The sequence below is a fragment of the Passer domesticus genome, chromosome 23 (assembly GCF_036417665.1).
Source record: "Passer domesticus isolate bPasDom1 chromosome 23, bPasDom1.hap1, whole genome shotgun sequence".
Taxonomy (NCBI): Eukaryota; Metazoa; Chordata; class Aves; order Passeriformes; family Passeridae; genus Passer; species Passer domesticus.
This window is the reverse complement of record NC_087496.1, coordinates 7,112,162-7,124,250: the sequence shown is the minus strand read 5'-3', so window position 1 is coordinate 7,124,250 and position 12,089 is coordinate 7,112,162. Positions and strand designations below refer to the sequence as shown.

Here is a 12,089-nt window from a genome sequence, read left to right as displayed (position 1 = left end):
GTTTTACTGAGGGGGGTTAAATGACACGTGTTGCTTTCTCACTCCTTTCTGAAGCAGCTTAAAAACTGGAATTCAGAAATTTAAAGAAGCAAACAGTTACCTGAACTCGTGTAACACTCCCCAGTGCTTGTCTTGTGCTCGTTTCCCCAGTCCTGCTAGCGGGGGCTCCTTCCCTCCCACGCAGCTCTCCTGGGGCACCTTCCCCTCCTCCCACGCAGCTCTCCTGGGAATGCTCCCATTTGGGTGCTGCTGCTGGCCCCTGCTCCTGCTGCCCCTGATGTTGCTGGCTTTTAGCAGTTGCTCAGTGTAGGATTTTAATGATCCAGTAATTGGCAGTCACTTCCTCACTCCTCTGGAACTGACAGACATCCTTCTGAGGTGCCCGGGCTCTTTGCAGGTTTTTTTTTTCTATTTTTTTATTAAGTATGACTGTTACATCCTTTTTTTTCTAAAGCAAACCCACATGAAGAGCCCCTGGCTGCAAGGCCTAAATCACTCTGAAGCTTTACAGATAGCAAGGTGTATATTTCCTTATCACTACTGGTTTACTTGTATAAACATTTTATTTGAGCAACTACAGCCTCTTAGAGTAAAAAGTGGAGTTAAGGCGTAGCTTCTCCTGCCCTGGACACTGTTCCTCACCTCGAGCAAGGGAGCCAGGGGGGCAGGTGCCCTCCTAAAGGGCTGTGGCTCAGTGGAGTTTTGGTTTGGTTTGTAGTTCAGAGGGCTGGTTGTAGCAAAACAACTTTTCATTTCAAACTGAGACCTTCTCTTCCAGAAAGAAACGGTTTGGACCTGAGAAGCAGAGCCCTAGATGAATTGATAACTTGCAAATAACCTATTTTAAACCAAAATCTGTTCCTCCCTGCCTTACCTGCCGGAGCTGGAGCTCAGTGGTGCCACGCTGGGTTTGTGCTTCCCGCGGGAAGCCAGGCAGGTAAACGTGGGAGGAACAGCTTCACTCCGTGCTCCAAGGGAGGGTGTTCAGGTGTCAGGTGGCTCTGCTGAAGCCCATAGGTACTGTACATAGTCTGTCTGCCCTTTGCTGTAGCCAAGGGGCTGGTGTGTAACTCTGACCTAGCGTTGAGGAATCCCCTAATGTCCCACCTCGTCCCCCTCCTCCTGTAGGTTTGATCATAGCAGGATTCCTGCCTGGATTGCATGCGTAGTGTGTGTTTTGTTTCCAGTATATGTGATCTACACACAGATGAAGGAAAGGTGAAGCATTCCCCTGGCCAGGATCAGACACAGGGAGCTGCAGAGTGCCATGGAGAGGAGGGATCACGTCCTGCCCCCATGATCCAGAGCAGGGGTGCTGCTCCCTGCAGCTCCATGGCCTTGCAGGGCAGGCTTTGAGAGAACACTGCTCATGCTTCCCACAGGCTTCTGGCTGGAAGTACTGGGGAAGGGCAAGTGGAAAATCAGATGTTAAAAGTGCAGTGCAGTGGAGAGTTCCTGGGGAAGGGTTTATCCCATCCCCAGCCCCCTCAGGGAGCCGGGATAAAACCCGTTCTTGCTCCCTGAGAGCTTTCCCTCTCCAGGCTTGTGAGAAAAGGCCGTGTGCTTGTTTAATCTCTGCACCCCTGCTCCCTTCCCTCCCTGCTGCTGCTGCTGCATTTGGCTGAAGAGATGCTAACCAGGAATGTACTCTGCAGTAAAGCTCTGGCTTCGCCCGGCACCCTGTGCTCACTGGGAGCCAGCCCCTGGGCAGGGTGCCGAGTGGCCCGGGGAATTTGGCAGGCTCCGGCGCCACCGGGGAGGCTCTGCTGGCTCTGCTTAGGCTTGGCTTGCTGAGGTGCCATGCTCTGTGCTGGTTCAGTGCTCTCGGCTCTGCTTGTTGCTGCCTGGCAGGAAACTGCCCCGCTCACCTGAGAGGTGTCGTGGGCGAGAGGAGATGTGCCTCCTGCTCTCCCCGTGCTGAAATCCGAGTGCCTCCTGTGAGAAAACTTCAGTTCCAGCTCTGGATGTCCCTCGGGACGGGGCTGGGCTGGGGTTGTGGCCTGCTCTGAGTGAGCATGTCCAGTTTCGTGTTTGTGCAGCAGAGAGGAAAACAAACAAAAGATGTGAAATGACAGAGTTGTGAGGTGCCGGGGGAGGGTGAGGCAGGAGCGGGGAGGCCCCCATACCTCCCCTCGCTGCCCACCCACTGCCCCGAGCCTTCCCCGGGACACAACCTTTGTGATTCTGCTTTGGCAAAAATGCATCGGCTGGTAGAAGTCACTGTTAGTGCATATTTCGATATAAATGTCAATGTTTCACCCACCGTGTCGCAGCCTGTGTGTGTGTGTGTGCCCAGCCGTCTCCTGCCCTGTCTCGGTCACTCCTGGAGGTCTCCATGGGGCCAGGCAGGGGCTGCCAAAGCTCCCGCTGCGCCTCTGGGAGTCGTGCTCAGCCAGACCCTTGCTCCTCGTTCAATTCCTGCTTTCCCCCACTCCGTCTGGGGCTGGGTTTGTCTGTTTTCCCTCCTTTCCCCGTGCAGATCTGGGTGCTGCACCCAAACCTGCGAGCACGGTGCTGCAGGTGGAGGGCACTGGTTGATTTTGGCCCTCGACAGGACATCGGCTGGTGCTGGATTCCCGAGTGATTTATCTCGAGTGGCCCTGGAACAAGCAGGGAATGCACATCCCCACGCGACCCCGCTCACAGCCATCCTGCAAGAGGCGGCTCGAGTTCCGTCAGGGCCGAGGAGCCGGCCGGAATTCTGCTTCTCTTCCCGCATGTCTGTCCCTGGGGTTGTCCCATCTGCCGCCAGCGCCGCCACCTGCACCTGGAAACCGCGGGCAGACTGTCCAGACTGGGATCCTCAGGGACAGGAGGGCCCGGAGAAATAAAGTGCACAATAGCAGCAGTGCCTTGTCTCGTGGCGTTTGTCCCGTGGAGCACAGCAGGAAGCTGGTGGCAGCAGTCCTGGATGTCAGAGCCAGCCCAGGAAGTGGCTCTGAGTGAGGTGACACGGGGCTGAGCCCCTTCAGAGGGGGATTTTAAATCAAAACCCCCAGCTGCAGGCAAATAAAATGCAATATAAAGGTCACAGAGCTGTGGGAGAGAGGCCTGGAGGGCTCAGCAGCAGCTGGGATTGGGGGGTGTTTTGGGATACACTCCAAAAATGCAGTGTGGCATCACTCCTGCTTCCCCCAAGCATGGGAAAACTCCCGAGTTACTCTGAATTATTCCATCTCTGGTGGTGAAGGGTGCAACAAATGAGAGAGGCTGCAGGAAGCCCGGGAGGAATCCGGAGAGCAGCAGGAGAAGGGGATGGAGCAGACCCATCCCTTCCCTGCCAGGATTCTTCCATGTCCTCACGGGCTTTAGGGAGGTGGGCAGGGGCTTTGGGTGGGCGTCTGGAGTGCTGCATGGCTTCCCTGTTGGGGCAGGGGCTCCATGTGGGGTCTCCTGTGGAGCAGGGGCTGTACAGGACAAGGCTGCCCTACAGCATTCCATATGGGGCAGGATCTGCCCTACAGAGCAGGGCTTCTTCTGTGGGGTTCCGCAGGATCCCATATGGACATGGGGCTCCCCTTTGGAGCCGGGGTCCTATATAGCCATGGGGGTCCCCTATACATCCATGGGGCTCCCCTATACGGCCAGGCTTCCCCTGTGTGGTCCCATATGGAGCAGGGACTGCCCTATGGGGTTTTACATGGGACAGGGGCTGCCCCATAGGACAGGGCATCCCCTGTGTGCTCCTCCATGGAGCCGGGCTTCCCCCGCGGGGTCGCGCACGGAGCTCGGTGCCCCGGGGCGGGGGTTACCGGCCGGGCCGGTCCCCGAGCTCGGACCGGTACAAGGGTTCGGGTCAGTTCCCCTGGGTTCGGACCGGTACCCGGGCTCGGGTCAGTTCCCCTGGGTTCGGGCTGGTCCCGGGTTCGGGTCGGAACCGGGGCTCGGGCGGGTCCCGGGTTCGGGTCGGTTCCCCCGGGTTCGGGGCCGTTCCCCCGGGTTCGGGGCCGTTCCCCCGGGTTCGGGTCGGTTCCCAGGGTTCGGGTCGGTCCCCCCGGGTTCGGGTCGGTCCCCCCGGGTTCGGGTCGGTCCCCCCGGGCTCGGGTCGGTCCCCTGGGCTCGGCCCGGTCCCCCCCGGTTCGGGTCGGTTCCCCCGGGTTCGGGGCCGTTCCCCCGGGTTCGGCCCGGTCCCCCCCGGTTCGGGTCGGTTCCCCGGGCTCGGGTCGGTGCCGGGTCCGGCCCGCTCCCCCCGCCCCCCCCGCCGCGTCACTTCCCCGGCCGGGCGCTCGGCGCGCGCCGGGCCTGACGTCACCGCCGGTCCGTGTTTACCGCGGTGCGGAACGGGAAGGGGAGAGGAACCGGGAACGGCACCGGCACCGGCAGCGGCTCCGGCAGCGGCTCCGGCAGCGGCTCCGGCAGCGGCTCCGCGCCCCGCCACAGCGCCCGGCCCCGCTCCGGCCCGGCCATGGCGCACGGCCCCGGCTGAGCGCCCCGTCCGTCCCGTCCCTTCCCGTCCCGTCCGTGCCGTCCCGCCCCGCGGACCTTGGCCGGGGATGCTGGCGGGATGTCGGGCGCCGCGGCGGCCGTGCTGGCCTGGGCGCTGCTGGCCGGGGCGCTGCTGCCCCCGCCGCCCGTCCGGCCCCAGCCCCTGCCCCGCGGCGACCGCGAGGTGCACGAGAAGGAGGCGCAGTTCAACACCACCTACAGCGACTGGGTGCACGCCAACCTGCTCAACATCTACGCCTTCAACCACAGCGTCCGCAGGAACCGGGTGAGCCGGGGTGGGCAGCGCCGCCGCGACCCCCGCGGGCTCCGCGCCCCCCGGGGCGGTGCGGGGTGCGCGGGGCACGGCAAGCCCTGCCACGGCGGCCGGGCAAAGTCCAGCCTTGCTCTGGAGCCCGACCCGCCCGGGCAGCGGCTCAGCTGTGCCTGTCCCTGCAGACCGAGGGCGTGCGGGTGTCCGTCAATGTCCTCTCGGACCAGAAGGACCAGCCCGTGCTCTTCGTGGTGAGGCAGAAGGAGGCGGTGGTCTCCTTCCAGGTGCCGCTCATCCTCCGGGGCCTGTGAGTACCAGGGGGTGGGCAGGGACTCGCCGTGCAGGAGTTCCCTAGGCTGGGATTCACCAGGCAGGAGTTCCCCAGGCTGGGATTCACCAAACAGGAGTTCGACAGGATGGGATGCCCCACTCAGGGGTTCCCCAGGCTGGGATTCACCAGGCAGGAGTTCCCTAAGCTGGGATTCACCAAACAGGAGTTCCCCAGGCTGGGATTCACCAGGCAGGAGTTCCCTAGGCTGGGATTCACCAGGCAGGAGTTCCCCAGGCTGGGATTCACCAAACAGGAGTTCCCTAGGCTGGATTCACCAGGCAGGAGTTCGACAGGATGGGATTCACCAGGCAGGAGTTCCCCAGGCTGGGATTCACCAGGCAGGAGTTCGACAGGATGGGATTCACCAAACAGGAGTTCCCCAGGCTGGGATTCACCAGGCAGGAGTTCGACAGGATGGGATTCACCAAACAGGAGTTCCCTAGGCTGGGATTCACACCCAGCAGTTCCCCGATGCCCCACTCAGCAGTTCCCTAGGCTGGGATTCACACCCAGCAGTTCCCCAGGCTGGGATTCACCAGGCAGGAGTTCCCCAGGCTGGGATTCACACCCAGCAGTTCCCCAGGCCAGGATGCCCCAGGCGGGGGTCCCTGGGAGGGGCTGCTGGGCACGCTCCTGGGCTCAGCTGGGCTCTCCCTGCCCAGGTACCAGCGGAAATACGCGTACCAGGAGGTGAGCCGCACGCTGTGCCAGCCGCAGACCAAGGCCGAGGTGGAGACCCAGCACTTCTACGTGGATGTGTCCACGCTGTCCCTCAACACCTCCTACCAGCTGCGGGTCACCCGCGTGGAGAACTTCGTGCTGCGGTGAGGGGAGCCCCGCGCCCTTCTGCCCTTCCCTGCCCGCTGCCTGTGGGGGCTGCAGGGGCTGTGGACCCCCCTCGCCACCCACCTCCTTTCTGTGCTCTCTGCAGGACCAATGAAAGGTTCAGCTTCAATGCCACGGCCGCCCAGCCGCAGGTGAGGCAGCCAGCACGGCGTGGCACGGGGGGCTGCAGCCAGGAGAGGAGGGGAGCGTGGCCCCCGTGGCAGCAACTCTGTCCCCACAGTACTTCAAGTACGAGTTCCCCGAGGAAGTGGACTCGGTGATCGTGAAGGTGACCTCAGCCATGGCCTTCCCCTGCTCCGTCATCTCCATCCAGGACATCCTGGTAGGTCGGGGCAGGGCTCTCCTCTCTGGGTGACGCGTGGTGCCCGGCGGGGCTGACAGCCCCTCTGCCCCCACAGTGCCCTGTCTACGACCTGGACAACAACGTGGCCTTCATCGGGATGTACCAGACCATGACGAAGAAGGCGGCCATCACCGTGCAGGTGGGCACGGGGCTGTGCCAGGGGGCTGAGCTGTGCCCAGTCCCTGCCTGGTGCTGCAAAGGATGTCCCTGGGACAGCCTCTGGCATGGGAGACGCCCTGGCGGGCTCTGCTGACCCCTGTTTCTTGCTGCAGAAGAAGGATTTCCCCAGCCACAGCTTCTACGTGGTGGTGGTGGTGAAGACGGAGGACGAGGCGTGCGGGGGGGCTCTGCCCTACTACCCCCTCTCCAAGAATGCCTCTCCAGGTTTGCAGCGGGGCTGCCGCCGTGTGTGGGGACGAGCTGGGGACGGGGCAGAGAGCTGAGCCCTGTCCCTGCCTTCTTCCAGATGAGCCCGTGGATCAGCACAACCGGCAGAAGACCCTGGAGGTGATGGTGTCACCCGCCATCACCTGTGAGTCTGGGGGGGCTGGGGGTGCTGGGCTCTGTGGGGACCCTGGCAGGGTCCCCGAGGTGCCAGCCCCACTGAGGGCCTGTCCTGCCTCTGCACAGCCGAGGCCTACGTGCGCAGTGTTCTCTTCTGCCTCGGCATCTTCCTCTCCTTCTACATCCTCACGCTGCTCATCGCCTGCTGGGAGAGCTGCCGGTGAGTGCCCGGGTGCCCGTGCCCCTCTGGGTGCTGAGCCCGTGGGCACAGCCCTGCTGGGGGCCCCGGGGCTGTGTCCCCTCGCCCCAGCAGTGGCACAAACTGGCCCTTCCCTCGGCAGGCAGCACAAGAGGAAGGGGCTCCTGGCAGCCATGGATTCGCCCAGCCTGGACACAGGTGAGGGCTGGAGGCAGCAGCCAGCAGCATGGAGGGGGCTGCCTGGGGAATTCCTCGTTGTTCTGCCCTCTTGAGCCTGTGGCAAAGCCTCTGCCTCTCAGCAGAATCCCCCTGAGTCCCTGGGGATAAATCCCAGTGTCAGGGGGGCAGGGAGGTCCCAGCTGTGGGGCTGGCAGGGCTGTGCTGGGGCTTTCCATCTCACCAGGTCTATCTCTTTCTTCTCGTGGCTTTCCGGGAACTCCCAGCGTCACTCCTGGGTAGGTGCCAGCTCTGTCCTTGGCTCTGAGCTCACTCCGTGCCAGGGCAGGGGTGGTGGCAGCTGCTTTGTGCCCAGTGGCCGTGCAGCCCTGGGACAGGGGTGCCACGGGGCGTGACGGGGACGCTCCTGTCCCTCAGGTCACTCCCGTGGCATCCCTGACTCCTTCCTGAACCACGGCCCCTACGACAGCTACGGTTACGGCTCCTTCGGTGAGTGCCACACGCTGTCCCCTGTCCCTCACCCCTGCCCGTGGGCCGTGCCCACCCCCTGCCTGTCCTTGTCCCTGCAGGGAACGGCTCCTCCAGCAGCACCGAGGGCATCACAGACAGCCTGGGCTCGGCAGAAGTCTCCTACAGTTACGTGGGTGAGTTGCTGTGCCGCCGGTGTGGCCGCAGCCCTGCGGAGCCTCGTGCCCTGCGCCATCCTGGCTCTGTCCCCTCCATCTCCGGGAAGGGTCCTGGGGCTGCTGGCCCCTCCACGCAGCCCCCAGCGGGGTTCCCATCTGTGGCACACCTCGGGGAGCTCTGCTTCAGTAACTCTGGCTTTCCTTTGAAGGGCAGGAGCAGTTCAAGCGGCGCACGCCCTCCGCCCCGACGAGGCCGCTGAGCATTCCCATGGGTAGATGCTGGTACCGGGCAGGGTCGGGCCAATCAGGGCGAAATCTGCCCAGCCCCAGGCTGTGCCCAGGGCACAGAACCCCCGCTCCCCTCCCTCAGAGCAGCACAGTGTCCCCCTGGCCCTCGGTGTTCCCAGCAGAGCCCCGGGGAACAGGCACGGGGCAGTGCTTGCCCGCGTGGGCACAGCCACCACCTGTCCCAGGGCAGGGCTGCAGGGAGCTGAAACCTGTCCAGCCCAGTGGTTAATTGGGGCTGATTGGGGTTCGGGGGCGGGCCCCGAGGCGGGCTGGCCCAGGGGCTGTGCTGATGGCCCCGGCTGGCTGCAGGGGAGCGCTCCCTGGAGAACGTGGCCGGCCGGCCGCGCCTGGACTCGCTCAGCTCCGTGGAGGAGGACGACTACGACACGCTGGCCGACATCGACTATGACAAGAACGTCATCCGCACCAAGGTGCGTGTCCCCCCAGCCCCCAGCGTGTCCCCGCTGGCCAGGCAGGCCCCTGACCCCCCTCTCCCTCCAGCAATACCTGTGCGTGGCCGACCTGGCGCGCAAGGACAAGCGGGTGCTGCGGAAGAAGTACCAGATTTATTTCTGGTGAGTGGGAGGCAGTGGGGAGGGGGGCAGCCAGCAGTGTCCCAGCCTGGGGCGCACCTCAGGGACCCCCTGACAGCCCCACCCTCTCCCAGGAACATCGCCACCATCGCTGTCTTCTACGCCCTGCCCGTCATCCAGCTCGTCATCACCTACCAGACGGTGAGTGTGGCCAGTGAGGGGCTCCGGGGAGCTCTGGGGGCTGCACTCCCAAACTCTGCTCCCTGGGAGCCCCCTGAGTGCCTCACCCTGCTCGTGCCCGCAGGTGGTGAACGTCACTGGCAACCAGGACATCTGCTACTACAACTTCTTGTGCGCCCACCCGCTGGGGAACCTCAGGTGGGCTGGGGGGACGGTGGAGGCTGGCTGGGGGTCCCCTGTGCCCAGGGCTGGGCTGCAGCGGGACCCCAGGGAGGGAGGGGGTTTCACAGCACCCACGCTGGGACTGGCCCCTTGCAGCGCCTTCAACAACATCCTGAGCAACCTGGGCTACGTGCTGCTGGGTTTGCTCTTCCTGCTGATCATCCTGCAGCGCGAGATCAACTACAACCGCGCGCTGCTGCGCAACGACGCCCACGCCCTGGTGAGGGACAGGGCTGCCCAGGGGGCTGGAGCTGCCTGCTGGGGCTCAGCCTCCCTGGAGCCCCTTCCCTCCCTCTCCTCTGCCCCGCAGGAGTGTGGCATCCCCAAGCACTTCGGGCTCTTCTACGCCATGGGCACCGCCCTCATGATGGAGGGGCTGCTCAGCGCCTGCTACCACGTCTGCCCCAACTACACCAACTTCCAGTTCGGTGAGTGCCAACCCCCCCAAGTCTCTCCCCACCCACAGCGGGGCCGCCCACGCCCCCCTCACCGCCGTGCCCCCCCAGACACCTCCTTCATGTACATGATCGCGGGGCTCTGCATGCTGAAGCTCTACCAGAAGCGCCACCCGGACATCAACGCCAGCGCCTACAGCGCCTACGCCTGCCTGGCCCTCGTCATCTTCTTCTCCGTGGTGGGCGTGGTGAGTGCGGGGGGCGCTCGGGGAGGGGGGCTGCTTGTCCCCGCGGCTCACTGCCCGCCCCCCGCGCTCCCTGCAGGTCTTTGGGAAGGGGAACACGGCCTTCTGGATCGTCTTCTCCGTCATCCACATCGTGGCCACGCTGCTGCTCAGCACCCAGCTGTACTACATGGGGCGCTGGAAGCTGGGTGAGGATGGGCACCGGGAGCGAGGTGGGAGGGGACAGTGTGGTGGCCCCCCAGGAGGAGTTGTCACCTCCCCTGTCCCCGCAGACTCGGGCATCCTGCGCAGGATCCTGCACGTGCTGTACACGGACTGCGTGCGGCAGTGCAGCGGGCCCATGTACGTGGTGAGTGCTGGCACCGGGGCCCCCGGCTCTGCAGAGACCCCCCCAGCACAGCCTCCCCTGGCCCCTCACAGCCCCCTCCTCTTCTGCAGGACCGAATGGTGCTCCTGGTCATGGGGAACATCATCAACTGGTCACTGTGAGTACAGAGCTGGGCACGTGGCAGATCCCACCCTGCTTCTCCCCGTCCCTGCTGCCGCCCCCACCCCTCTCCTGTCCCCCCGTGGGGCTGGGCTGAGGACTGGCAGCTGTGAGCCCAGCATGACAGGTCCCCCTGCAGCTGTGGCACCCCGGAGTCCCCACGTGCTGCCTGATCTCCTGGGGGCTGCAGACATGCTTTGGGGACAGTGGGGCATGGCAGGGGCACCCCCAGGCTGACCCCAGTGCCTGTCCCTGCCTCCCCAGCGCTGCCTACGGCCTCATTGTCCGCCCCAATGATTTTGCTTCCTACCTGCTGGCCATCGGCATCTGCAACCTCCTCCTCTACTTCGCCTTCTACATTATCATGAAGGTGGGAGCTCAGCCCTCGGCCCCCAGGGGCCCAGAGGGCAGGCAGGACGGGGGTGGGCACTGCTGCCAGCTCCTGCCCGCCCGGTGACCCCGGCCTCTCCCGCAGCTCCGCAGTGGCGAGCGCATCAAGCTCATCCCCCTGCTCTGCATCATCAGCACCTCCGTGGTCTGGGGCTTCGCCCTCTTCTTCTTCTTCCAGGGGCTCAGCACCTGGCAGGTGAGCAGAGGGTGGCACAGGCAGCGGGGCGGGCAGGGTGGCCGTGGGCAGCACGGTGACGCTGGCCCTGTGCCCGGCAGAAAACACCAGCTGAATCCCGGGAGCACAACCGTGACTGCATCCTGCTCGACTTCTTTGACGACCACGACATCTGGCATTTCCTCTCCTCCATCGCCATGTTCGGCTCCTTCCTGGTGAGTGCTGGTTCCACTGTCACGGCAGCCGCTGTGCCCAGGTCAGCAGTGCCCTGCTCCCCTCACTGCCCTCGCTCCACAGGTGCTGCTGACGCTGGACGATGACCTGGACTGTGTCCAGCGGGACAAGATCTACGTTTTCTAGGAGCCTGCAGCCACCCGCTGCCCTGGGACTGTGCCAAACTGCAGCCCCGGGAGGGGCACCCGCCCCTGGGGAGGGATGTCTGCGCTGCAGGTCCTGCCAGCCGCTCTGTCCCCCTCCCCACACAGCCCTGGGGTCCTGGTTTGCCTCCTCCCCGCCGGCCGGGTCCCATCCCTGGGCCCGCCACAGCCAAAAACGGGGCTGGGGGGCCACCAGAGCATCCGTCCTCTGTGTCAGGTGACACTGGAAAAGGTGCTGCTGCTGCTCCGTGTCCGTGTGCCCCTGGGCACAGTGGGGGGACCGGGGCCAGCGCCGTGCCAGCAGCCCCGTGGCCCCCCGAGCACGTGGGTGTGGGTCTCTCTTCAGTGCCTGAGTCGAGTGGGTGGGAGCTGGGGGTGCGTGGGGCCAGCACGGTGCTGGCAGTGGCCGGAGAGTGGCTCGTGTCCCCTCCGGTGTTCCAGGAGGGGTGGTCACAGCGGGCCCCGTCGCTCCCCGCTGAGGTGCCGCGTTCCCCGCGCGCGGATCTGCTGGGAAGGGACTCTCATTAAAGTGTCTGCACTTTGCCCGTGTGCCTGCTGCCGTGGGGCAGCTGCCCCCCGTGTCCCTTCTCCCCACAGGCTTTTGGGAGAGGGGAGATGCTGCAGGGGCTGGGAAAGCAGTGCCCTGCAGAGCACATGGCGGGGTGGCTGTGGGTCACTGGCACCCCACGGGTGGGTCAGGGGTGCTCGGTGAGACCCACTTCGTGGGCAGCAAAGTTCCCAGGGGGCTGGGGCGTGCTTGCCCAGGGAGCTGCTGCGTGCCCCGCCGTGCCCGCGGGGCAGAGGGAATCCCGGGACGTGCGGGCTGCCCAGGCGCGGTGCCCGCGGGATGCCGCAGCCGGTCCCGGCAGCCCCGAGCGGGCTCCGTGGGTGTCACCCGGGCGGGGGGACCCTGCGGCTCCCGGCGGTGAGCGCACGGGAAAACCAGCCATGAAGTCAGAGCAGGAGCCCTCGGCGCTGCCGCCTGCCTATAAAAGGATTTACTCCATCAGCCCCCGGCCCGGTTCCGCCCTGGCCCCGGCCCCGCTGGGGCGGAGGAACGCGGGGAATGCTCGAG

General features: G+C 64.7%; 1 protein-coding gene across 5 annotated transcripts; it reads left to right on the top strand.

Moving 5' to 3' along the window:
• The first annotated feature begins 4,243 nt into the window (after positions 1-4,243).
• On the top strand, positions 4,244-11,557 carry SIDT2 (SID1 transmembrane family member 2). 5 transcript variants are annotated; one of them, XM_064397703.1, is made up of 28 exons: positions 4,246-4,711; positions 4,882-5,003; positions 5,690-5,851; positions 5,959-6,004; positions 6,094-6,195; positions 6,272-6,355; positions 6,489-6,600; positions 6,683-6,748; positions 6,847-6,940; positions 7,062-7,117; positions 7,363-7,374; positions 7,514-7,585; positions 7,666-7,740; positions 7,932-7,994; positions 8,320-8,441; positions 8,512-8,585; positions 8,678-8,744; positions 8,848-8,921; positions 9,042-9,165; positions 9,256-9,373; positions 9,452-9,588; positions 9,665-9,773; positions 9,858-9,934; positions 10,024-10,070; positions 10,337-10,442; positions 10,548-10,658; positions 10,739-10,852; positions 10,935-11,557. In XM_064397703.1, the coding sequence occupies exons 1-28, from the start codon at positions 4,505-4,507 to the stop codon at positions 10,995-10,997; spliced, it is 2,616 nt and encodes an 871-aa protein (XP_064253773.1). In that variant the 5' UTR covers positions 4,246-4,504; the 3' UTR covers positions 10,998-11,557. The 5 variants fall into 5 exon arrangements, with proteins under 5 accessions (XP_064253777.1, XP_064253774.1, XP_064253773.1 ...); XM_064397704.1 differs by lacking the exon at positions 7,363-7,374 and having other exon boundaries at positions 4,245-4,711; XM_064397705.1 differs by lacking the exon at positions 7,932-7,994.
• The last annotated feature ends 532 nt before the right edge of the window (positions 11,558-12,089 follow it).

Coding starts and splice junctions, on each gene's coding strand:
- SIDT2 (XM_064397703.1), top strand. CDS start 4,505: ATGTCGGGCGCCGCGGCGGCCGTGCTGGCCTGGGCGCTGCTGGCCGGG. Junction 7,586..7,665: donor CTACGGTTACGGCTCCTTCG/GTGAGTGCCACA, acceptor TTGTCCCTGCAG/GGAACGGCTCCTCCAGCAGC. Junction 9,589..9,664: donor TCTTCTCCGTGGTGGGCGTG/GTGAGTGCGGGG, acceptor CGCTCCCTGCAG/GTCTTTGGGAAGGGGAACAC.